At 39.4% G+C, this 27,499-nt stretch overlaps 1 protein-coding gene across 1 annotated transcript; it reads left to right on the top strand.

Moving 5' to 3' along the window:
* The first annotated feature begins 1,729 nt into the window (after positions 1 to 1,729).
* Positions 1,730 to 27,005, top strand: LOC133127481 (receptor activity-modifying protein 3-like). Its single transcript, XM_061240410.1, has 4 exons — positions 1,730 to 2,041; positions 14,271 to 14,300; positions 14,887 to 15,046; positions 25,869 to 27,005. Exons 1-4 carry the CDS (start codon positions 1,990 to 1,992, stop codon positions 26,122 to 26,124), a joined length of 498 nt encoding a protein of 165 aa, XP_061096394.1. The 5' UTR covers positions 1,730 to 1,989; the 3' UTR covers positions 26,125 to 27,005.
* The last annotated feature ends 494 nt before the right edge of the window (positions 27,006 to 27,499 follow it).

Below are 27,499 nucleotides of genomic sequence, written 5' to 3'. Positions count from 1 at the left end.
CAACTGCCATTGCATTCTTTCAGTAAACAAGCATATGCATCAGCACGTGCACCATTGCTTGTTTCCAAACTCTGTGGCTGGAAGGAATTGCATTTCTTTTTCATTTTCATAAATCATTTCATATGGTATATTTTGTGACTCCCTGTCTGCTTTGACCTATAGCTTCCTGGTTCCTGGTCTCCAGTTGGGCCTAATAAAGGCATCCTAATGCCATCTTAACATGTGGGTTATGCATTGCCTATGCACACCTATGGGGTCCTTTTCAATCGGGAGCATTGCTGTATGCATGCAAGGGTTGGTGTGGGGGCTGATTCTACTTGTTAAGGTCTTAATTGAAGACCATGATTAGTTCTTTATTTGGGCTAAAACAAAAACAACTCTCACAAAATCCATCAGCCACTTTAGGGTACGATTGGACACCCCTGCTTTAGAAGTATGAAAATAAAATTAAAAAATAGTCATACAATGATATTCTCTGTCAATGTAGCCCTAAATTATTGATATATTGAACTAGTAGCAGTGATGACTAGGACCATTATAGAGCTCAAGGTGAAAATACCATTTGGAGTTACGGTACCCTCTGTTGGCCACCTGTGTAATTGCAGAGAGGATGCCCCACTCAGCTTGTCATTCGGATCAGTATTTGATTGTTACACCTGACTAGGACAAAGCCTGATTGCAACTTTTATTTTGTTACTCTCCTTTTCAGGCTTCAGGTAGGATTAAATACAGTTTGCTTTTATTGTCTGCAAGTGGAAGAAAATGCTTTGATGATTAGAAAACTAGCAAGCACATACTGTATATTGTCAGTGTTATTCTGAGCAATAAAGGGAAATGATGCACGTTTGTACTGTCTGTACAGCATATTAGTCATATTAAATATGTATATTAGACTATATTAGGCTGAGCTATTTTACCCAATAATGTGTTGTGTGTGTGCGTGTGTCTGTGTGTGCCTATATTTGTGTATAAAAAAAGTTTTTGTTTTATTCAGTGAGAAATACCTTTAATTTTTGGAAATTCTCAACCAAGACTACCATCACATGCAGTCATGTAAAAGAAAAAATGGTTTACGAAGTTGAGGTCACATCTGAAAGTGAAAAGAACATGAAGTGATTTAAATAAATAATTTGCCTTTCAGCGTTAAGACAGTTTTAATGTTTTGATTATAGAAATGTGAAAAAAACAAAACAGATATTTATTCGATACTTTAAAATTATAATCAGTTTAATTAATAAAATAACAGAATTTATCCAGAGAAGATACTTTCAAATGAGAGATGAGAGGTCAAATCAAAATAAAAGTTATAGTAAGTGCCATTGGTTTCAGTTTTTTGTCATGCTTATATATTAAGCGAGGAATTTAGTCACACGTATTAGGCTACTTCCTGTAAAATTCAGATGCAATTATTTCGTTAGAAGCAGATTGAAAGTTGATCAAGAAAATGAATATGGGCACAGATTTCACCGGTAACTCGGTTACTCAGTAGGCATCTTCCCATTCTGGAGAAGTAAACGCATGCCATGCTTCCCTGGCGTCACAAAGCATAAATGTTTAGGTAGAAGTCTATACTGCATTGAGCTTTCACTCTTGGGCGCTTTCTCTAACACACGAACGCCACTCTTCCTCCCCCCTCGTTCTCCTTCTCCCTCTCTCTGACTGTGGGCAGGCGTTTCTCGTGTCGTCCTTGTGCTCGTGCATCGAGAGACTATTAGATGACTCGCAGCCCCTTACTTGACTGGTTCTCCGCTCCAAGAAGTCAATGCAGTACAGAAAATGATTATGCATACAGATTTTTATTAATAGCATTGGATAAATTAGTAGTCAAGACTGATATCAGCTGGAGTGAAAAGAAAAACAGGCCAGCTTGCAATACGTAGAAATATCTTGGCAATTAAGAGAAAATGTTTTACAATAGACATTTACTACGGAGCTAGAATCCAACTGAATGCATTCGATCTGTGTGGTGGAAACTTTATCGATATCGTAATGGATACAAATACTTTCACTGTGCTAAAACTTTTCCTTGTTGGGATCTTTGGTAAGTAGGCTACTGGGCATTTATTCTACATGCAATATACAGTAGACTATAGGAAATGCTGTTGATAATGTTCAATGATCAGAGACGCCAATGTTGAGGCATGATATAGAGTCAAAATTTCCGATAGTTTCATTTTTTATGGTTTAATAAACTAGTTTATTAAAGACATTGTACATTGATCACAATAGCGGAGATAAATTGTCCCTGTAGGCTGCCTATATTTTTGATTCCTGGAACATTGTTGGTACAACGATCAACACAAATCCCATTATGAAGACGTGGGCTGTTGTTTATGGATATTGAATGTGTTACATTTGCACATAGTGCTTCGTGTTTGACGCATAGTAATATAAATGTTTAGTGTCCAGATAGCAACACGTGCGTCAATTGACGTTGTGAAATGGCTTTAATTATAATTCTCATGAATATACTTAACCAGAAGTAAGTAGCAAACAGCCCTTTTTTAAGGTCATGTAATACTACACAGCTTACTTCATTTTACCTGAGGTAATCTCCATCACTCTAAGCTGTGTTAAGGTTGAGGCTGAGTGAATATATGGTGATGTAATACTCTTCGAGCCTGCAGTTACATTGCACCTGGTAGATCATAGGAACCTGCAGCCTCCGATTTATTGTACATTTAGCGTCATCTTGTTTGCGCAGTAGGCTAAACTAACTAATTCTGTCCAAATTTGGAGAATTCATATAATCATGTTCCTGTTGTGAGTTACTTGAGGGTGGACTGTTTTATTTGTTGTTCATCAGTTGATGGTATGAGCCATTGACTCTAATGTGCAGGCTTTGGGTCAGAGACTTAAAACAGATACTCTTGTATTCAGTGCCTAGGGAAGACCTTTACTGGCAAGCAGCTGGTGATGTATGTCTGCTGGAAAACACAAAGCTTTACAGCCCCACCAGGATAGATTAGGATTGTTCTAAAAATAATTATTTTCATTGTTCACCAGGGATGTTTTTGTAAATGATGTATACATTTCCAGAATTTTTTTATGTATGCAATTCTATGAGCCATTACTAATATGCGTAACACATTATCTTTCTGAGAATATTGTCAGACCTTTTAAATCTGCAGAATAAGGATTATCCACCTAGAATAGAGCATTGTTGATCTATTCAAAACTGAAATCAAGAGCTGCCAGCAAACATAAATCCATTTTTGAAAAAGTGCAGAGCAAACATTCAGATGAAAACTGTTTGCTGTATTTTATATAAAATGTAATGTGGTATTTGCATTACAAACTTGTCGATTGAAATTTGCATTAAATTGCCTGACATTGACTTTTGACTTGTGACTTAAGGAACATTTGTTTCAAAAGAGGAGGGGTTGAATAGTCTTGGTCTGTCTGTCTATAATATTTTGAGTCATGGTATATGATCTTATGAAAAGCTATATCAATCTTTAATTGGCATCATCAAATTTTCATGCCCTCTGTGACTGAAATTCACACTTGTGAAGACTATATATTTCTTGTTGAAAGGATGGATTAACTCTTGAGAAGTCTTGAGAAGAAGGCAGAGTCTTGTCATTTTGAAGGTTAAGGCTGTATTTGAATGCTGCCAGCATTTTAACTGCTCATCTACATTCCCAGTTTAAATAAAACTGGTTGAGGGCTGATCTTATTTTCCCATACTGTATGCCTTGCCAAGGGGCTTATAGAGAAATAAATCAATGCTGTAGTAAAGTAAATGGGTCAGCACATCCTATAATCTATTGTTGCTAGTGAATGCAATCTTGTAGGGGAACCAAAGGCTTTGGCTTCTTTCTGTCACAGCAAGAGGGCAGAGTCGGAGAGCAAACAGGATTGTGGAATAGCGAGAAAGAGCCCTTCATTGCTCAACATGGACCTGAGGACTTGAGAATATAGAGCCATATTCCTTGCACAATAATGGATGTTTCAACATTGTTAACTTTCAGAAGATTGAAAAAGTGTAATTTGGAAATTTCATGTGCTGACAGCTTTTGAGACACACTGAGTATTATGTTATGTAAGAGAGAGACTTTCAGGGACTGTGTAGGTATTTCAATTGGATATGTATTCAATTGAAACTGAATTAATCATTGTGCAAAGGCAGACCCTGTATAATTGTACTTTAACACTGTTTTCCCTTATAATAAATCTCTCTGGAATCAAAATTAATTAGGATCTTATACCTTTATGTCTGCTGCAATGCCCAATGAATTGCTATGTGGCTCAATTATTTTCCTCAGGACATCTTGGCAGCCTTTATGGGATCTGTCTTCAACACAAAGAATTGGAATCCCTGAATGTCTGGCTCCTGGTATTGATGGAGCCCTTAATGGTAGTCTTCATAGCAACCACTGCCGTGGAGAGCAGAAATGTTTTAGCACCTCGTTGAATTATCCTGTTTTCCCCCTTTACAGACCAGACATTTATCTTTTGAAACTGAGGCTGGAGGCTTGTTTTTGTATTGTGATACTGAACTGCGCAAATGCCCTGTATAAGACTTGGTCTAATGATTGTCTGGAGCTGCAGAACTCATAGGATTGGATAAACTTAACTCCCTTGATGGAGTCACTTTTCAGAAGCTTTGTCTCCTATCTATTACTATGTATGGGGAAGGGGGATGTTGGGAAATTTGTATAAAAAAGAAAAAGCAAAAAAAACTAACTAAAAAAGACAAAAAAAATAAATGAGTACTTTACATCTGTATAAGATATACAATAGTATGGATGTGATGTGATGCTTTAACTTGTGGAAGAACCTATGCACTAAATGTAAATGTAAATGTATTCACGCAATAGTATAGAATTATAAGTTTCTGCAATAAAATGTCTGGTTCAACCAGTTAATCATTTGACTTACTGGTCAAACAGTTAATTCATGTGAAATTTGTCTCCTTACTTGTAATGTTGGGGTCAATTGGTAGCAGTTACTGTAGATCTGGTACTGTACCAGTTAAACACATGGGTCCAAAGCATTCCCTACCCATCTGTGTCTGCATCTCTGTGTAATTTAGTGCTGTGTTATGTTCTGAAGGCTTTTAAGAATGAATGAGACTGCTTGATGTTCTTCACTGCCACTTGAGAGGAGGGGTATTCTAAGCTGTGTGAGCCATCTCGAGCCAGATGTTTCCCAGCTCCCTTGCAGCACGGTCAAGGACAACATCCTTCAGAAAAATAATCTCTCTCAGAGCCAGGAAGCCTGGGGGTGGACAGGCTCCAGTTAGTAAGATTTTTATGCATTGACAGAGTGATGTCACCGGGCTCCTGCCTACTCATTGCAAGGGACAAGACATGTTTTGTCCTCCACACAATTAAAATGGGTGGCCGGTAGCGTAGTGGTTAAGGTAAATGACTGGGCCATGCAAGGTCGGTGGTTCTAATCCCAGTGTAGCCACAATATTATCCGCACAGCCGTTGGGCCCTTGAGCAAGGCCCTTAACCCTGCATTGCCTCAGGGGAGGATTGTCTCCTGCTTAGTCTAATCAACTGTATGTCGCTCTGGATAAGAGCGTTCGCCAAATGCCAATAATGTAATGTAAATGTAATGTTTAGAGTGCATGTGCAGCGTATGTGGGAAAACAAATGGTTTTGTATCTGTGACAGCCCATGGCATATACTTACCTCTGAGCGCTTATTTGCTGAACCATGATTACGTCATAGGGTGGCCTGTAGTGTAGTGGTTAGGCTACATGACACAGGGTTGGTGGTTTCATCCCCGGTCTAGCCACAATAAGATCTGCGCAGCCGTTGGGCCCTTGAGCGAGGCCCTTACCCCTGTGTTGCTCCAGGGGAGGATTGTATCAAATATCTGCCAAATATCATTAATGTAATGTAATGTCCTTACTGGTACACTTGGGGTGTTAAAGAAACTCAGACTTTAAGGAATTACAACCTTACAAGCATTTTTTTAATCCTCTGGAACTACTCATTTTTATATATTAGGTAAACTAGCGTCATGTGGTGGCTGTGTAGATTTAACAACAAATCATAACATTAATGAAGAGAAATTTGATGAATATAAATAGATTGCCTTTGCTCAAACCCACTGGACCCTCCTCCTTGATTAGTTTTGATTTAATATAGTTTGTTGTATCTTCACCAAGCAGTCTGATATGTTACTGTATAAATGCAGTTTTTGAACCCAGATTGCAAACAGGAAAAGCTGGTGTGCTAACGATTAGGTTGAACCACTACACTAAACCAGCAGAGTGGTCAAAGCCCATCTCCCAAGCAAAAGTGCCTGTTATCCAGTAATTTGAAACTGCAGCAAAGCGTACCTGTGAGAATGTAATTGTACAAATAAGTGCTCAGAGGTACGTATGTATATGCCATGAGACAGGGTATGCCTGTGAAGTCATCATGCCAACTAGCAATATGGAATAATTATAGCAGGTGACTAGCATCTGGTAACCATTTATACAAGGTTAGTTCAGACCAGACTGACTCATTTCCTGAGACCGACTAATTTCCTGGCTTATATGCACCAGTATTTGTTTTGGCGCCATCATTTAGCATCCAATAGGTCAGAAAGGGTTAATGCGGCTCTTCCTTCTGAAATCTGTCCTTGGACTGGCCAGTCATTCTTTCATTCTGGGTTCTCTTTCCTCCAGCTGGTCTATTTATTTCTGTCTCCCTACACCATGGCCGTCCACCAACACTCCTTTCCTGCTTTTGTTTGCCAAGTGCAGCAGAGCTCATATTCTGTGCGATATCCTCGTCCCTACTCAGGAGTCTCCTGCCTTTCCTTCTCTTCTCTCAGATCCAAGGTTAGACAGCTTATCTAGTCTTCCACAGATGGCTTCAAGAGGACCTGTCAGTCTGGGTCCACCCAGTTCCCTGTCTCAGCCTGTCCCTGAGTGGTAGTTTCATTTAGGATGCAGTACCATATTTCTCCTTCATTTCTTATTGGATTACAGCAGGAAACTATGATGGCATTTATTTAGGTTATTGAGACATTGGCTGCAATACTATATTTGATAATACATCTATGTTTGATTATACATTATGCTATAGGGACTATCCAGACCATTATTTGGGGAGATGAATTTGAACTGGGGATATATACGTATGCTAACCAACGCATTTGTCCCTGTGTAAAATGCAACTTGTTTAAAAACAGGTGATGCTATACACTCAGTGAGCAATTGATTATGTAGACCTGTACACCAGCTTGCTAATGCAAATATTGAATTAGCCAATCATGTGGCAGCAACTAAATGCATAAAAAACATGCAGACATGGTCCAGAGGTTCAGCTGGGTGGTGTGAGACACTGCTGATCTCCTGTGACACTGCTGATCCCTGTGATTTTCGCGGACAAGAGTCTCTAGTGTTTGCAGAGAATGGTAAAACATAAAAAAAACAAAAACATGAAACATCCAGTGAGTAGCAGTTCGACAGGCAAAAGCACACTGTTAATGAGAGAGGTCAGAGGATAATGGCTAGACTGGTCAAGGCTGACAGGAAGGTGACAGTAACACAAATAACCATGCTTTACAACAGTTGTATGCAGAAGAGCATCTCTGAACACACAATGCATCAAACCTCTATGTGGGTAGGCTACAGGAGATCAATACATAAAAAAAAATAGGTCAAATAAACACAGAGTGCTCACAGAGTGTATGTTTGTCAGGGCATCACGTGTGAATTGGTGCTCTGTCCTCTACTCCTCTTACTCAGCTGCAGTTATGCAGTTTCTGTGCCACCACCACTGCTGTTTATAAAAGGCAGCTAATCCCTCTGCAATTTTATGTGTGTAGTTTTCTCCCCATAAATTAACTAGACTGGCTGCTCAGTTATTGATTTCCATTTACAGCTGAAAGATAGGTTTAATATACTTAGAGCAGAGTTCATCAGACTGATTGACAGGACATAGGTGATTTAGGCTTTGCAGCATTACCTCAGCAGCACCATCGTGTAGACAGCAGTGCAATAGGGAAGTGTTGGCTGTCAGGGATAATTTAAATAAGATATACATATATTAATCAAATGCAGTGTCACAACAATGTCCTCTCCTTGTCACCGGGTAAAATATGAGACCAGAGTTACAGTTACATGACAGCCTGCTTACAAGCTAACAGTAGCTTATTGAAACAAGTGCTGGTAGATTGAAAACCTGCTGTCATAACTGCCCTTAAAATGTGAAAAAGACTGCTCAGCAAGCCTGAGCAGAAATCCCAGTCTGCTCTTTAGTATAATTATTTCTGTGTTGCAGTTGACTCAGTTTTCAATGAATTCTTGCCCGGGTCTAATCGGTTCATTCTCATGGCAAACTCTTTTTTTGGGATGGTTTTGGTCTCTTCTTGGAGGGATGACTTTCACATACTTTCTATTCATCATCTGACCGACGGTTGGAATGTCTGTGTTATACTTTCCCCCGCTGTGACACAGTTGGTGGACGCATCGCACACTGCCGTGACAGGTGTATCCTGTCATCGCTGCTCTCTATTGATCCGCTGTCTGCAGCTTCATTTGATTGTTTTGCTTTAGTCAGCTCAATGAAGGCCAATCAAAACAACCGCACATAGCCCAGATTTCTCAACACAATCTTCAAAGTTACAGAACAGCTAGTGGCCAAGGAGTGGGTGGAAACCAAAATCTATTTCAAGGCATAGAAAATAAATCTTAGATGGTATAGCTGATAATATTGAAACAAAAGCTGCAGGCATTCAACAACTAGAGATAACATGCACACAAATCGCAGCTCTTTACAGGCTTGTTGTACAGGTGCTGTTTGGTGCATATGTCCAAAGACACCAAGGACTGTTTGCTACAGCAATTTAAGGCCTTGTCAAAGTGCAACACCTACAGAAGGTCTTAAATGGGATTGAACTGGATGTGAATCACATTCAGGATTTCTACCACAGCTTATTTTTAGAGCACTAAGTAGTCCCAGCACAAGCTGACCTCACAAAATTAAGGGGAAATTAAACTTTTCTCTGACAGGATTATCTGTGATTTGACACTCAGTTCTCATTTAACTTTAATAACACGAATTTGAAGGTAACATAATTTCTAGGAAAAAAAGAACTGCTTGAAAGTGAATCCCAGTTGAAAATGCTTAATTGAGCCCACCTCACGCAGACCAAACAGTGGCTGTTAGAAAGTTGATCTGGCGCAACCAGACAAATTACTTTTTGGGTTTCAATCACTATTAAAACCAAAAGTGACATTTTGAAAACCCACATTGAGAACATAGATCACACATCATCAATCCAATCCGAGTACCATCAGTGACAAAGCAAATAAGAAGGTTGCTTATTTCAAAAAAATGAATAATGTTTTGTTTGTTTGTACATCTGAACAGTAAAACTATCATTAGGCAAAACAGGGAGGCTGTACATTCCAGGTAGAGTCAAACACTGTGTACAGACACCGATACAATGTTTTTCTGTGCAACGCTCCTCGCTTCAAGTTGTAATGCTGTATAGCATTATTAAACACACCAATTATATTAATATTTAAAGCAACCTTCCATGACACATGTAATGAAATTATGATTCGCTGCGTACATTTAAATGCTACTATGCCACAAGCTGTTTGTGTGCAAATTCTGAAGATCAACATTGTTGATTGACTGGGAACTATGAATGGAGACTATTCTCATATGTGGCATGTCATTTCAACTTCCTGTTTTTCCATGTTTAACATGGTAGCTCACACAAGTTCAAGAGCCATCAAGGGACAACCCCCTCCTTCCCAAAGAAAACACTTTAGCCCGATCATATATGGACGGCACAAATGAATCACAGGCACTTCCATGTCTCCCTCTCTTTCACTCTCTCACACTCCCCCTTTTTTGTCTTTCATACTCACTTGCTGACTCTAAATGCACACACATGTGCACACAAACACAGACACACACACAAACACATGCATGCAAGCACATACACACGCACACACACATACACACATACAGAGATGCACAGACTGCGCGTAATGGCTGCTCAATAATTTTAGGCTGACTGTTCTAATTCTAAGTTCTAATTGTTTGATGTCAACTTCACTCAGATGAAAAGTGTCACTGTACTTAAAAAGCCAATGCAGTTCCTAACCTACTATATTAACATGTGTCTGATTCCAGTCTATTATGAATATCACGTCATCTTTTCTGCTCTAAAAATCCAGAGGACGTGACCGAGGCCTCCCGACCCTCAGCACCAGGATATTCTCGAAACATTCCAAAATCAGTTGCACATCTCAATAATATTTAGGCTTATATTTCGCAGGCAGTGCAGCTGAATGAACATCAGTGTTGAGTAGTGCATTGATCTAAGCTTAAAAGAAAAATATAGCTTCCATTTTAGCACTCCTTTATCCTTTGGATTGGTGAATAAAGCAACTTTTGTTATGATGTTATGTTTGCAGAGGCTGTACATTTGAAGACATGAATTAGATTAATTAGACGATATGTATCCATTTGTATATTGTGCTGGTAATTATTTCCTTTAGTGCAGCTGACTTAAGCAGAGGCCTCCAACTCACCATCTCTTTTGGTCTTTGTGATTTCCTTTCAGAAAGCAGTCTATTTGACATTTGAACCTTAAGTGCACAAACATGTAAAAAACCTGCAAACACAGCAACCCTCTTGGATTTGAGTTTGAGATCCCTGTCCCATAGGAAATAGCTTTAACATAGGAGAAAGTAATTTATTTTCAGAGTCGGTGTAATACATGCACATACAATCTCTGTTGGTATTGCATCATGGCACTAGCTGATTTTGGGTTACTGGAAGTGTTTATTTTTCTTGGTTTAAAGTATTAAACCCTTAATGCCCTATTCTACCCATTGTAAAGCTGTCAAGTTTATGTAAACTTCTGAAAATATCTAAATAGTGGACTAATGTTTAAGACTGGCCTGAGGACTCTAAATCAAACATTGACTAAGACCTCTTATTTTCCTGGCTGTTAGAATACAGACCCGCTTCATTAAGTAAGAGCAGCAGATATAGCTACATTGTAAATCAGTCTGTGTGTTTTGACAGAGATAAGAACGCACTATAGCTGCTACGGGTCATCAGACATCCCACCTATATCGGAAGGTCTTGGAGTCTCCCGGAATTCTCCCTGATACCCATGAGTGGGCAGAAGGCTCCCAGACATTAGCAATCAGCACCACAAGCAGAAGGGAACTCATCCTGTAGCGAATTGACAGACAGTCATGAATTAAGAAACCGAAAAGTGCTGGGAAACCCTCAGTTCCCCCCCACCCCCCTGTTGCATACCACAGAGCTCCCAACCACCCTTCCCCCTCTGGTCCGTCAGTCTCTCAAACAGAAATAATTTTCACAGTGGTGGGATCTCTGGGTCCTGCTACTTAATGAAATGAGCCTGTATTTTGTGGACAGTAAAATAAGTGTGTTGTTACACATGCTGTGTGCTTCCATAGAGAAATGTTAAGGTCTTGGTGATTGTGCTTTGTGAAGTAACCACAACAGTATTGGGATAATACTGTAGAAATTCTTGTTAGGTACAAAGGGTACAATGGCCCTCAGCTTCTTACACACCATTTTCACATTTCCCAATTCAGTGAAACCTTGATGAAGAAGAAGTCTTCTGTTGAGTGCTGTCTTTAATCATTTCCTTTCAAGCCCTGAGTGCAAAACAGGAAATGGATGCTTGTCGGAAGTGTCGCTGTCAATTTATACCCTGTTCCTGCCTTCTCATTTGTGCAAAGAGCCTTCCAGACGTTCTTGTGTTCCCCAGAAGTTGGTTACGCAACTCAATATGAAACCATGATTGATGTTGATATAAATCAGTATGAGTTGTTTTCTGTCTCTACACCTGCCACTAACTACAGCTGGTGAGAAAAAAAAAATCCCTTCTGAATGCTATTACCATCCTCATTCTCAAATCAATGGGCAGTCGTGGGAAATGCTTGACATCACAATACTGCACTCCAATACAGATTATATACTGTATGCAAACACCAGAGACAATGCTTTGATTCAGCTAGCACTGCATTCCGTCAATGGTTATCCTAAAATAAAAGTCAAACTATGGAAATTTTTGTTAAATCCAGGCATGAGTCACCAATGTTTTTTAATGATGTAGAAACCTGTGTAGCATCACACTGTTGCTTTCATTTTGTGAAACTCTTTCTGCTTTACTATAGTGGTATTATATAGTTATCATTGGTATTATTCAATTTGTATTCTTTTAGAAAAATAATATATTGTACAGTATGAAGTTGTACACTGACTAAAAGTGTAGGTAATAAGTATCCCATTAAGTGTCAGATCTTTGTTGAAGCCTTTAGAGTTCTGTCTGGCCAAAAGGTTTTTACTTTTTCTGCGTGGAAAGAGAGTGGGAAGTGCAGAAAAAAGAAAACAGCAGAATATCAGACAAATAATAGCTGTCTGTCACAAAATAAATTCAGATGGACTGATTTTGCTCAGAGAGAAACAGATAGAGAGCTTTGTGCTTGTTGTTGACAAATACCATTTTCTGCAGACCCTACCTGCTGCTAGCCATTCTGTGTGAGCAAGCTTTTTCCTGTGAGAATATTAGGTTACATGTATCCATTGAGTTGTCCTAAAAGACCCTCTATTTGTTTGTCACTTTTCGTTCCTTCCCAAATCTTAGGTTGTTCAGGATCACCAGTTACACAGTATGAAATGTAAAATGTTATACATGCCTCAAAATAGTAATGTGTAGCAAAATATGAACATTTTACAATTTCATCTGTTCTCAGAAAAAAAAATGTTTCATATGCATTTAAGATCATTCATGTATTTAACTTTTATTTAAACAAAGACAAGATACTTTACAAGAGTGGCCACAAGAAAGTACACATAACATTAAAATATTAGTGTCATCATGATGATGAACTTTAGAGCTGATTTCATATTTAATTGCTGTCTTGCTGTGATTTCATAACTAATGATTGGTGGCTATTCTCTTAACAGTTTTAACTGGATTACATAATCCTTCACCTAATAGCAGAGCCACAGAGATACAGTACCACACATGTGAGAAAGCACACATGACCCATGCTCTTTTTCAAAACATAGTATTTTCTCCTCTCTCCAGGAATCCAGAACTTCCCACGACTCAGAGTCCAAGTACAGCCTGCTGTGTTTCAGTGATTTAAGTGGGAGAGGCATTTTTCTAAAGGCGGGAAGAAAGGCAATTTCTGTAAGAAAAAAAGTTGGAACATTTCGCAAGATGGCCCTCGTTACCTTGGTCCCCGGCCACCAGCGTTTGAACTTATCACACTGCACGATCGCAGGCTTTTGGCTTTGAACGTTTCTGTATCCTGATGCAGGAAATTGCTATATTTAGTGTGTCACAAAATAGCAGTTGTTCCCCTGTGGGCTTAAATGAACAACGGTCTGAGCGTGACACTCAGGATTTATTTATTATTTTGCTGTTTCAATCTTTGCGCTCTCTCATTCCTTCTGACCTCAGTTCAGCTATTCACAGCTGAAACGGGAAGGACTCATAACTGTGCAAGCCAAAAGTAAAGCGGCTGCTTGAACCTATCTGTGTCAAAGATTTCTGGTTTTGGTTCAGCTGTTTTTTGTGACAGTGTCAGACACACTCCATGTGAGACTGATCCCTGGGCTTCATGCTGGACCGTTTCATGCTGGTCCCTTTCCTGGTGTGTGGGGGGTCAGCTGAATCACTGCAAAGTGAATTACAGCCTAGGCTTCCTGGTCGGGATGAAACTCGGAGTGATATTAGTATTCATGGCCACACGCCACACAAAGTAACCCAAGGCAGGGGGCAGTGTAAATATTCATCATGCCCTCAGAGTTTGACCAATACTCCCGTCACAGGAGAAAAGTGATGTTGGTCTGCACCGGCATAGCATGGCTCCCAGCATGTCATCTGCTCAAATACTGTCTGCTACTTAGAGAACATCTAACCTGGATTTATGCTGTGTGTCTACTACCAGTGAATGGCCATCAGTATCCCATAAAGGGAGGCACTGTTTATCCTAACTGAATTTAAACAGCCTTGATTTTAAAACAGTTAATCCACATATCAGCGCTTATTTTTACTGGATTTAGTTTATTGAAAATTGTACCCTGGGTGATAGAAGATTATCTTGGTCTTCAGTTGACTGTAAGGAAGAATACATTTTTCAGCTTTCAAAAGGTTATTTTAAGCCTTGAAATATTAATTCACTATTTTTTCTTTTCTCATGCGAAGCCTTTGTAAAGACAGTACAGGTGACTGACACCTGATGAAACAGTGTCACTGTTGTCATGGTTACAGATTGACTTTGGGCTTTTGTCTTTCAGTGAATACCTTAATGGCAAGTGGGCTGTCAGGTAAGAGATATTTCTTCCTCATTATATTTCTAATATTTTTGATATTTCTATGTGTTAGTTCAGGGTTTCTAAAAGTAATACTGTAGCTTTGTTGTCATTTAGTTTTTTGGATCAAACAAGTTGTAACACTTCCTTGGTTCAATCTGCATTCATCCTTTTTACTGAAACATGAATGCAGTGGTTTTTTTGTGTTTGGCAAGTTTATTTTGGTGATTAAAGGCTTTGCCAAGCTGTCTTTTTGTAAATTATAATGAACACCCTCATTTAATCCTGAGCCAAATTTAAAGACCAATGGCCATTATCTTGATTAAGAATGAATAAATCTCCAAAGAGATTATATTTAGGTAAATTAATTGACATATCCCCCAATTGAAAAATAAAATGTGCATTTGTTTTTGGACCATTTTACACACACTGCAATTCCCTCCAAAATTTGCTACAGATTTCTTGCTACAGATCTTCCATTTAGACTTTTCATTCTGAATTCCATCATCATAGGCATTTATTGACTTTAATAGTTTTTCGTAAACCTGTCAGTGTGCACTAGTCATTCAGTACAAATGTTTTTTTTTCTTCCATATCCCAGCGACAGAGAATACAAACAGTCAGGCCATAGAGAGGCCCAGAGCAGAGATATGCAATGAGACTTTACTGCTGTTAGAAATGGAGAAATGTGGGGAGATGTTCAAGAGTGATATGAAGCAAGTGGATCCTCAAAACTGGTGTAATTTAACACATTTTATCAGGTAAGAACACTGTATGTATACACCTCACATTTAAGAACTCAATTTGTAAGTGATGTGATTGAGGTAAAAATTTCCCATGATGTTTATACTCATAATCTTTATGTTTTTAAGAGTAAACTATCTGCCAGGGAATGTGAGAGCAATGTTAAATATTGTTCTCAGCCTATTCAGCTGCTTTTCTCAAGTCTTTTTCATACAGCTTCTTTGATTGCCCACAGAGCCAAAGGGACGATCAGGTTTTAAAAACTGAATACATAATCAACCTGTGCTCATACAGTTCAATAGGAGTGAATAATTATTGAACTTCTCCACTGGGATTTTTCAGTCACTTACTGAGCTAATTCAGTTCCCCTTGTTGCTACCACCAAGAAGAACCCCCCTTACAACATGACTCATCACACCAATAGAAACAGCGTCACGAATCTCATCATGGACAGTCTGGGTCTTATTCTGAGCCTGAACAAATGCCTATATCCTGTCCAAATTACAATTTTGTATCATTCATATTTTTAGTAATATGTGCATAATGACCTTGTCATGTACTTCATTTTCATTTCATAACTGAAACTACTACATACTATAGCAGGTAGACAAACATGAAACAAACCTTGACAAAAGCTTCCTGATGAAATGATGATGAAATCTAAATTATGAAATTATTATTATTTGACTACTTCCTTATTGTACCGCAATTGTCCATTTAGAAATTTGTACTACGTTCCCTCCATTGCATCTGGTGTATTTTACTAATTAGACATGTGCAGAATGCATAAGGTGTGGCTTTTATAAGCCATACAGTATGTTACCTATTGTTTTTATGATCCTTGTATAGACCTAGTGTTGCTATGCATTGGTCTTTTTGCCTTGTTCTTGCCTTGTATTTTTTTAATTTAAATATGGTGAGAGAATCAGCTGTACATTTCATATCTTTCACAAAAAAAGCTTTTTCTTGCCCATTGAAGTCTTTGATGTGATATAGCTGGGAATGCAGCAGGTTAAATAAAGCTGCTTGTAGCTGAGAGGGGATGACATAAGTGAGAGAGAACACATTACAAACAGGAATCACACATAGTCTGAATAAATCATTTATGCTTGAAATAAGAGTCCCTACCGGGGGCAATGTGGATATCACAAGCTGTTGTGTTTGAGCAACCCTTTGAGTTTGTGAGAGAGTGGGCCAGTGGTGCCCAGATGTGCTGAGGGTGTCCTGATACGGCATCGCCCACACGAGTGTCTGGTTCCAGGGGCCAGTCTGGCACCTGTGCTCACTGTATGAGCCAGCAGGGTTTTGACATGCCTTTCACTCCTCATCCCTCTCATGTATCTCTAGCTGCGTGGGAGATTTCTTTCCTCATTTCTCAAAGGAAAATGGCTGAGACCACTGCTCTAAAAATACCCGTGCCTTGCTGTGGTCCACCGTCCTTGTTCTCAAAGCTTTAATTGGCTGCTGATTGAAAATAAATCACAAATACCTGAATACACTGTGGCCCTCCAGGATTGGAGTTTGACAGCTTTAGGCCTTGTGCAAGAACATTTTTGTATTATTACCGTAAATTTATCATACTCTTTATTTGTATGATGGACTCCGTGTGCTAAGTGTGCCATGTCAGATTCAACAAATGCTCTTAAAACTCTCCTAAATATCGGCAGAATATGAATGGAAATGAGTGGCCGTTCATGAAAAATGCCATATAAGGCTAGGCATGTCAGGAAAACTCATAAAAATGGCATCTGTCCATTAATGATTATTCCGTTACTGTAGGTGGGTTCCATCAGCGAGATGGCTCAATGGGATCATCAAGAATAAGGGACATAATCTATATATATATAGTCAGGTCCATAAATATTGGGACATCAACACAATTCTCCTCTTTTTGGCTCTATACACCACCACAATGGATTTGAAATGAAACGAACAAGATATGCTTTAAACTTTCAGCTTTAATTTGAGGGTTTTTACATCCAAATCAGGTGACCGGTGTAACAGGAACAGTTTCTGTGCCTCCCACTTTTTAAGGGACCAAAAGTAATGGGACAATTGGCTGCTCAGCTGTTCTATGGCCAGGTGTGTGTTATTCCCTCATGATCTCATTTACAAGGAGCAGATAAAAGGTTCATTTCAAGTGTGTGTGTTCAAGTTAATTTCAAGTGTGCTATTTGCATTTGGAATCTGTTGCTGTCAACTCTCAATATGAGATCCAAAGAGCTGTCACTTTCAGTGAAGCAAGCCATCATTACGCTGAAAAATCAAAACAAACCCATCAGAGAGATAGCAAAAACATCAACTGTTTGGAACATTCTTAAAAAGAAAGAACGCACCGGTGAGCTCAGCAACACCAAAAGACCGGGAAGACCACGGAAAACAACTGTGGTGGATGACAGAAGAATTCTTTCCCTGGTGAAGAAAAACCCCTTTATCACAGTTGGCCAGATCAAGAACACTCTCCAGGAGGTAGGTGTATGTGTGTCAAAGTCAAAAATCAAGAGAGGACTTCACCAGAGTGAATACAGAGGGTTCACCACCAGATGTAAACCATTGGTGAGCCTCAAAAACAGGAAGACCAGATTACATTACATTACATTACATTACATTATTGGCATTTGGCAGACGCTCTTATCCAGAGCGACTTACAACAAAGTGCATACCCATAACCAGGGATAAGTTCGCTGAAAGACCCTAGAGGGAAGTACAATTTCAACTGCTACCTGTACAACAAAGATAAGGACAAGGGCCATGTTTTTTTTTTTTTTTTTTTTTTTTTTTTTTGAACAAAGAAACAAACAGACAGAGCATAAGTGACCAAACTTAACTATCCAAACACTGCTTACCTAGCCAACTAAAAATACCGATACACAAAGCAAGTCACAGAGACAACAACTAAGGTTCACAGGGAGGTAGGGAGGGATGGGGAGAGGTGCTGCTTGAAGAGGTGTGTCTTCAGCTTGCGCTTGAAGGTGGGGAGAGATTCTATAGTTCTGACCTCAACGGGGAGTTCGTTCCACCACCGTGGAGCCAGAACAGACAGTAGTCGTGAGCGTGAGATTAGAGTTTGCCAAACAACATCTAAAAAAGCCTTTACAGTTCTGGAACAACATCCTATGGACAGATGAGACAAAGATCAACTTGTACAGAGAATGATGGGAAGAGAAGAGTATGGAGAAGGAAAGGAACTGCTCATGATCCAAAACATACCATCAGTGCATCAGTGAAGCATGGTGGTGGTAGTGTCATGGCGTGGGCATGTATGGCTGCCGATGGAAGTGGTTCCCTTGTATTTATTGATGATGTGACTGCTGACAAAAACAGCAGGATGAATTCTGAAGTGTTTTGGGCAATTTTATCTGCTCATATTCAGCCAAATGCTTCAGAACTCATTGGACGGTGCTTCACAGTGCAGATGGACAATGACCCGAAGCATACTGCGAAAGCAACCAAAGAATTTTTTAAGGCAAAGAAGTGGAATGTTACGCAATGGCCAAGTCAATCACCTGACCTGAATCCGATTGAACATGCATTTCACTTGCTGAAGACAAAACTGAAGGGAAAATGCCCCAAGAACAAGCAGGAACTGAAGACAGTTGCAGTAGAGGCCTGGCAGAGCATCACCAGGGATGAAACCCAGCGTCTGGTGATGTCTATGCGTTCCAGACTTCAGGCTGTAATTGACTGCAAAGGATTTGCAACCAAGTATTAAAAAAGTGAAAGTTTGATTTATGATTGTTAGTTTGTCCCATTACTTTTGGTCCCTTAAAAAGTGGGAGGCACATATACAAACTGTTGTAATTCCTACACCGTTCACCTGATTTGGATGTAAATACCGTCAAATTAAAGCTGAAAGTCTGCCGTTAAAGCACATCTTGTTCGTTTCAAATCCATTGTGGTGGTGTATAGAGCCAAAAAGATGAGAATTGTGTCGATGTCCCAATATTTATGGACCTGACTGTATATATATATATATATATATATATATACTGTATGTGTGTGTGTGCCTGCATGTGTGTGTCTAAATACTGTATACCAAACCAATAAATTGCAACTGTATTCCGTCTCAGCCCCACCACTATAATGGGGCTAAACCAAACAGATGAAAGGCATCTGGTGCTATGGCTGTGAAATAAATGACTGAAATACTCTGTGGGATATGTCGAGGGAGCACAAATTATTCGTCATTTACACATTATCCCTATCCCTCTTGTCTAACCCAAAAAAATAAAAATAGAATTGCACTTATGATGACTGTATGTTTAGAACAGCGGGTAGCTTTCTGTTGGCTCTGCCGAGAGGTTTTTCTCTTTTCTCCCCTGTTTTTGTTGGGGAGTTTATTTTGTTTCCTTTTGATTTTCTTTTTGTTTAGTTCTTGGTCATGTCGTGCCTGGGTTTCCACCCCAGCTGCTCCCTCCCCTTATAGTATATTATGAAAATATTGTCAATTGCTAAATTTGTTCTGGCAAAAAAAAGAGTTCTGAGATTCCTCGCATGACTTAGGATGTGCCTATCAAACAGTGTTCCTTGGATTATGGAGCTTGAACTCCCACTTTCTTGGTGCTAAAGAAAGGCTCTGTGTATCTAGCCAGTACAGTATTTGAACTGAATAAAAAGATGGCAGGGACATTATGTTTTTATTGACTCTGGGCCACACAGGAGAGCTAAAGCAGCTTCTTAGGGAACCGATTGGAACCACACGCAGACACCACATTGTAGTAAATAACAGGCTTTAATCAGAGTGAACAGAAACAGGTCAATGTCCTGCAATCAGCGCAACACAGGATTGAGAAGATACATGTTGGAATCAGTCAGCGGGGCGGGAGAACAGGAGGGGGAAGAGCAGGGGCAGGGCCTGGATGGAGATGGCTAGGCAGGAGGGCTGGAGCAGGGCCTGGATGGGGAGGCAGGCAGGAGAACGGGAGCAGGATGGGACGACACAGGACTGGAGACGGAAACTCAGAACAGTTAAGGAGTAGGCAGGAATAACGCTGAAAAGTAATGGATACAAGCATGAATGCAGGGCGCAAACCAATCTGGCACAGAACAGAGAAACAGTTGAGCTTATATGCAAAACGAATGACAAACCAACAAGGAATAGGTGAGATGATTGCAATAGAAGAAAGACATTTATGGTGCGGGGGGCGTGGACACGTAAAAGGAAAAGGGAAAACGTGGATCGTAATACAAACACAGAAAACACATAGAACAAAGAAACCAGGATGTGAATTGTGACAGAGGCACGGGACGTGACAGCAACTCACATTGCCTGGATACCATTCATAGCTTCAGAGCAATCTCATTACATTGTTTCCGTTCTCAATTCTCAATTTGGCTCTAAAGTAGGTAGACCACATTGAATGCCACCCTGATGGAGATTAGTTGAGAAGCCACCTCCATCCTCTATCTAAAGGCACATCCAGAGAACAGCTGTGTCCTTTCTTGTTAAGAGAGCCAGACATCTGCTCTACAGGGAAATGAACGCTTCAGCCATACTACCTCTGGCGTTGCAAAAATGATGTCATTTTTAACCACATGGCTTTTATCCAAATGGTGATGCATTAATGTGGGATTGTTTATGAATGTATCCCTTCAATTTCTAAATAAACTTGAAGTATCCAACCATGCTGTGTATACATGAGTTACTAGTGTGGGCAAGTCACCAGAGACTTATGGGAAGGTATAATGAACTAATTATTTATATAAAGAGGATAATCCCTTGGGAAATAATATTTTGAAGAAGACTCCATGGCTACGGTCCTTCAAATCAGATATTTTCAGATATCACGTCAAAAATAAATATTCAGTACTTTCAAAACAGTTACTGCATAGGCTTACCATAGGCATACAAAATTACCAGAAGGTATGATAAATAATTTTCTTCCTTACAGTAAGCCAGATATTTTCAAAATTATCAAAGAGAGAAAAAGTGGTTGTTTTCACCAATGGGCTGTTGTCTGTTTTTATGCCATATTTATGCTTCATATGGAAATCTAAAATACTTCCACTGTATGGAAAAAAGTAATAGGACTTTAGATGTTATATTTGTAATTCCACACTGGATACTTTTTACTGAATGGCCATAAGAAGAAACTTTCCACGTTTAAAACTATTGGCAACAATAAACCTTGTTTACTGTAACTCGGGGAAAATTCCGCTTGAAGCTAATTTGATATCTGGAATGCTTTGAGAGACTGTCAGTTTTGATTCTCTGGGGAAAATAATATTAAAGCTGTTTGGCATTGCGGCCTTGGTTCATCTTAGTGAAAGTATTCAAATATAGATGTAGCCATGGGGGCCAGTGCTTCAGAGCCGGGTGGGAGTGGGTTGTGGGGTGGATGAGGAAGCGGCTGCTTATGGGGCATTCTAGTGAATCGAATTGATAATGATGCACGTCCTTCTGTGTCTTCTGTGACTAACAGACTCTTCAGTTTTCTAATGGACCACCATTGTGCAGATGATTCTATCCTATATAATTATCTTGTGTGGCAGCATTATTTTTTATCCCCTTCCCATGATTTAATCCTAACAAAGAGCATTGTTTATATTACATTATTTCATTATATCAAAGAGATGATGTTGGAGATGGAATTGAAACTCAGCCAACTTTTTTTAAATACATATTTAAAGTTTATTCATGTTGAATGCACAAAGGCCTACTGTACCTACCATATTACTGTAGGTTCATTCAAGTTAAAAATGATGAGTGACACTAATTTAAAAAGGCACAACACACTATTCTTCCAGATAATTATAATTAAAGCTAGGTTATCTAACTCCGCTATCTATGTCTCACCGGTTGTTCATACTGCTGTCCTACTTTCACTAAGTAGGCACTCAGGGAAATGTCTTGGACAGGGATAAGATATAGCAGAGCATGGCTGGAACACTGCCCTTGCGGACTGTGCACAGCAGGGCCACATCCTGTTGTAATGACGACTAACTGACGCTAATAACCAGGCTAGTCGCCCTTTCTGCTCACAGATGCTTCTCCAAGGTCAACTGATCCGATTTGAGTGGCCTCCAAATGACATGAGCCAGCATTAAAAATGCAGTTATAATAATTTACTGTGGGTCTGATTGATTAAAAATGGGTTATAACTGCGCCAATTCTAGGACAGGTTTGGGCAGAGGGGGTGGATGGGGGCAGAACATGTGTGTCGAAACACAGTATAAAGAGAACAGTTTTCCAGACCTCATATGCCACATATCCCCCGGGGTCTTTTTTGAGCTTAGCCCTTTATGGCTCTGGAAAATGCATCCATTATCCTCAATTAGTGCTTATTTCCCCAACTTGCTCCTCCTTCCAGTTGTTTTCTGGACATTTTGAGCTTTTCTGTGGTTGATTTAATGAGCTGTCCAGTTAAGTGAGTATGACATCTCACTTGCTGATGGGATCATTTGCAGCATTTGAAACGTACAGTCAGTGAAACTGAAGGCTTATGCTCTTTGTTCTTGTCTTGTCAAGCCAGTCTCAAAACTGGGACCCATGTCATTGGCTTTGACACTCTAAATGTATTTGAAGTGCTCACATTTAAAAATAAAATGTAACTGAATTCATAATCTTGAAATTGGTCCATTTTCATAACTTTCATTCACTTTTTTTAAGTGAATTTGAACTGTAACCCAGACATCTTTGGGACATTTTGTTCTGTGAGTGGGAAGCTTTCCTTATTCACAGAACTGATTACATCGCACAAACAGGCAGTATTGAATGATTCTGAGAATAGATTTACAAGATTGAAAGTATCCCTTTCCTCTCAGACCTCCATAGTAAATATGTTGAATGGCATGTTTTTTTTTGTCCTTCTGAGAAGTTGTTTAACCAGCACTACTGAAAACCCGTAACCATCTTTTTTTTTTTCAAACCCGCATTTCTGAATGTACAATGTGGTTTCCCATTTCCCATTTCCCATTTCCCATTCCCAAGTGGTCATTACTTGGAAAAGGTGAAGTGAGTACAGCCAGTTCCATATGGAGGCCTGTCATTTAAAGAAGTAGTTCATGCCTTACGCACTTAACATAGTCCCTGAAGCATATTTTAATGGATCTTACTATAGTCCGTTTTTTCACTGCTGAGAGCAGATACGTAAATAATATGGAATGTCACTATGAGGGATTTCATGGTTAGTTACACCCAATAAAGAAATACACATGCATAAGCATCCGTGTAATTTTAAAAGCTATTTAAAGAAATCATGCATAGTTTATTGCTTAGTACATCTTTTCCATGCATTTGAGACAGTGAATCTGGAGAAAATGAAAATCTGAAAGAACTGTTATGTGATTAATATTATGAAACAATTATTAGTAATCTGGCCTTTATAGAGATCCATGGCTCATTATCCCTTCTGGTGTAATGTACCACATTGTAAAGCAAACCTTTCAGATTTAGGTTAAATTTTCAGTGCAGTCTTTTCTTAGTCTCAAGATAAATACTGACTCTTGTTTACTCCAGATCATGAATAATTAATCTCAAATCTAAACAGATTTTTTTAATTCACCAGTCATTTTTACAATATTTCTGGATGTTCCATGGACCCGTGCACCCCTTTTTCCAAACATAAATACAGCTCACTGTTGAGATGTTGACACGATGTTGTGTAAGAAAATGTGCACACACTTTTTAAAAATGCCTTTTGATAAACTTGTATGAGTCTTATATCTAAGACTAAGTCTTATATGTACTAAAGACTCTAATATCTCTAATATTGTCAAATGCACTATATTTCTTTACATCCAACATCACTAATTTAGGTGATGCTTAATATCTGAAAATTGCAATCTACCATCAAGACAGGCAACCTTGCAAATCTACCATACCTCCCAAATCTCTTGTAAAAGACACTAAAGCAGGGACCTAGAGGGATAGAGGCTCTGCTGGCTTCTGTGATTTCCTTTCAATCAGCAGCAAATGTGGGCTTAGAAACAGGCTGTGCCAACTCTTGCAGGTGCACTCTTGCAGGGACACATGAAAGTTAATCAAATCAAGTTGTTAACTATGAAGATTAGTGTGCCCGAATGGTCCGATACCTTTATGACAGGGCTTGGCCTCAGGGTTCAGGCTGAGTTATGCACCTTGCTGAGGTTTATTATTATTTCCAAGAATTCATACTGCTAATATTGTCGACAAGCACAGCTGTGCAGCTGGTTTATTCCTCACATAAGAAATGAATAAGGAAGAATATAAGTAGGCTGCATTAAGTGCGTTTCATGCTAGATTTCATTATACATAGGTAATTGATTGGATACACTTAATCTAGTTGATATGTTTTAATCTGCTGAAAACCAAGATCATAAAGCATACTGATAAACAAACACATTTCATTGTTAATGTTGCTGCTCTGAAATTATCTGGAGGACATTTTAATAGCCATTTGTACTTTTGTAACTTTGCAAGTCCATCCCAGTATTATAGCATACTCTCGCAAGCTGAGAGGCTGCAGACCCACATGTTCATCATGTGAATTATATGCAGCTCACGGCTGCTTTGTTTCACTGTGCTGAGCTGCAGATTCATTGTAAAATAAGGGGCGGCCTGTAGCTTAATGGTTACGGTACATGACTGGGACCCACAAGGTCGGTGGTTCAATCTCCAGTATAGCCACAATAAGATCTGCACGGCCATTGAGCCCTTGAGCCTTGATTTCTGAAGAATAATCATGTAGCATAAGCACATGCAACCTCTGGAGGCATGTCGTAACACCTTTGTACAAGCTGCTTTGGAGTTTGTTGAAGTGCATTTTTTGTCACCAGAGTCACCAGAAAAATGTCCTTCATTTCACGCAAAACTGCCAGTGCTATTCAAAAACATAGTCTAAAGCTACAATAATCAAAACACCTCAGAAACTGAACTATTACTTCAAGGGACATGACATATTTTCCTATAACCGTTTATAGGAGCTGCAGCCCATGTCTTCCTGTGGGACAAAATGTTCACTTGCACCGGGAAACAAAATAATCGATGGTGTTCATCGATCCTCAATTTCAACAACAGAATGTGCATCCAGGCCTGCTATGCCAGCATGGCTCTGCTGCTTTGTGGAGGTTCTTAGTAATATAAATTTCACACTTTAGTGCTTCTCAGTCCTTTGAACACTTCAGACCCCATTAGCATTATACAACAATGCTCTAATTTGAGGTCCAGCTTCTCTTGCAGGAATAATTGGCCACATGAAAACTGCTAATGCGTTTAATAGCTACATTAATCTATGGAATGGATATGTTGTGCAGTACCATTTATGACTCACATGTGCAAATTTTGACATTCATAAATGCATGGGCCAGCTGCTAGACTTGTCCTGCTATTAGAAAGCCTCAAATAACTGAACCAAGAGACCTTTGCCCTGATTTGTCTTCTTGTATTTTATCATACTGTATGATCTGGTTTTGAGAGGACTCCATTTATGGAATGTTCTTCAGGTCAGGAGTCCATTATTTTCAGACCTTATCTGAAACTGTTTTATTCTGTATGTCTGTGATAGCCATTAAATATGTGGGTAGTTCCAGGATGGCATCATCATGGACAAATACATAGTATAAGTTTACAATTTAAACATTGAAAGTTGTTTTATGTGCATAAACATAACCTTCTTTTCTGACCAAGAAACTTGTCATATGGAAGCAAACACACTCTTTTTCTATAATTTGCTGAATATCCATCATCACACACAAAAGTCTCGGCTGATTGAAAATGTACACTAAAACTGAAATAATATAAAAAGTTGAGTTATTCCATTAAGGAAAAAAAATCACTAATAAGATACTTTACTGTACCATAATATAGAAAGTGTGCATTGTTACATTGAGAACTATATGTTTTGTCCGCTTTTTCCATAGGGAATACAACTACTTCTCAACCTGCACAGAGGAGAGTGCAGTGCACATAGGCTGCTATTGGCCCAACCCACTAGTGGAAAACTACATCATCCAAATCCACAAACACTTCTTCTCAAATTGCACCCTGGACCGCGTCATCTGGGTGGATCCTCCGGACGACACTTTGACCATCCTCATCCTCGTGCCGGTCGTGCTCACCTTGGCCATGATCGCGCTGGTGGTGTGGTGCAGCAAGCGCAGCGACATCCTGGCCTAGCGCTGTGGACCCACTGAGCGGCCTCCTATCCCTCCGCTCTGACCACTCGCCCCTGCTCGGGGGAGTGATGTAAGCACAGAGCAACTCATTGCTTCATCGGTTCTCGTGCATTTCATCACAGGGTGGGACTAAGACGGACCAAAGATGAAATCACAGTCCGAAACCTTTTTGAAGAACGGCCACAGCATTCCAATGGCCCGTTCCAAGTCAAAATGAACATGTCCTTAGAGGAAACCGCTAAGCAGAGACCCATTTGCTTATGTGAACTTTTACTGGACTCTGGACTACCAGAGAAGTGACTGTATCATTTCATTAACTATTGTGGTTATTGGATAGAGTGGATATACCCTCAGTGAGGTTGTTTTGGATGGAGAACTGAGACTGAGGGCTGAAATGTACAGTGCCATCTACTGTAACAAATACCAGTTCGTTCTTCACCAGCTGGATGCTCCATTCAGGAAAGAGTGAGCAGCTCATTTGTGTGTTTAGGTCTGCAAAACTGTAGTATAGTGGACGGTGTTCCCACTGTGGCCAAATGACTGCATTGTCTTCATGTGGCTGCTTGCAACATGCATAAGTGGAACTATTATTTTATTGATGTTCTGAGGCTTCATTGAGACCCCACTATGAGTGAATATCTTCACTGATTGCACTGTGTACATTGCAAAAATTCAAGATCGTTTCTGTTGAAGCTAACTGTAATTTAATTATGTGTGTAATAATTCAGGTGGGACACAAACCGTGAAATGAGAGGATCATTATCTGACTTTGGACCAGTTTTGAAAGAATATTATACCACCAAATGTTGACTCTGTAGTAATAATCATTGACTCATGTACTGTACTGCTATTTAATGTTTAATTAAAGGAGTCTTAGAATTAGTCACTTTGTTGAATATTACTCAAAGGTAGCACTGGTCTAAATCCACTCTGTGGAGCTGTACACAATACATTATTTTTTCTGGAAGAAATGGTGGCAATATGTATACAGATAATTGCAGACATTCTTCTTCTTACTCTCATTTCAAATGCATATATTGATTATTGGTGAAGTATATAAGCAAAAAACTCAACTGAAAGTGTAATATGAAAGAGAGATGTGCCCATGCCAAAATTATCTGATAACCATACAACTAATAGAATTGTCAGTACATAGGGTCAGTACATTATCTCCATTCTGTATCGATAAATTGAAGGAGTTATGGAGAGAAGGTGGGTGGGGGAGAGAGAAAGCTCTGATTTCTTGGTGTTCTCAGGGACATGTGCAAATTGTATAGGCCAAATTGTTGTAATTCTCAGGCAAGACAATTTACTCATCTGAAAATATCTGAATCAAAAGAAGAATGATCTATTCATATTTAATTATGAATTTGAGA

This window comes from Conger conger, chromosome 4 (assembly GCF_963514075.1).
Source record: "Conger conger chromosome 4, fConCon1.1, whole genome shotgun sequence".
Taxonomy (NCBI): Eukaryota; Metazoa; Chordata; class Actinopteri; order Anguilliformes; family Congridae; genus Conger; species Conger conger.
Note: the sequence above shows the minus strand (reverse complement) of the source record. Positions and strands in the feature narration are given on the sequence as shown.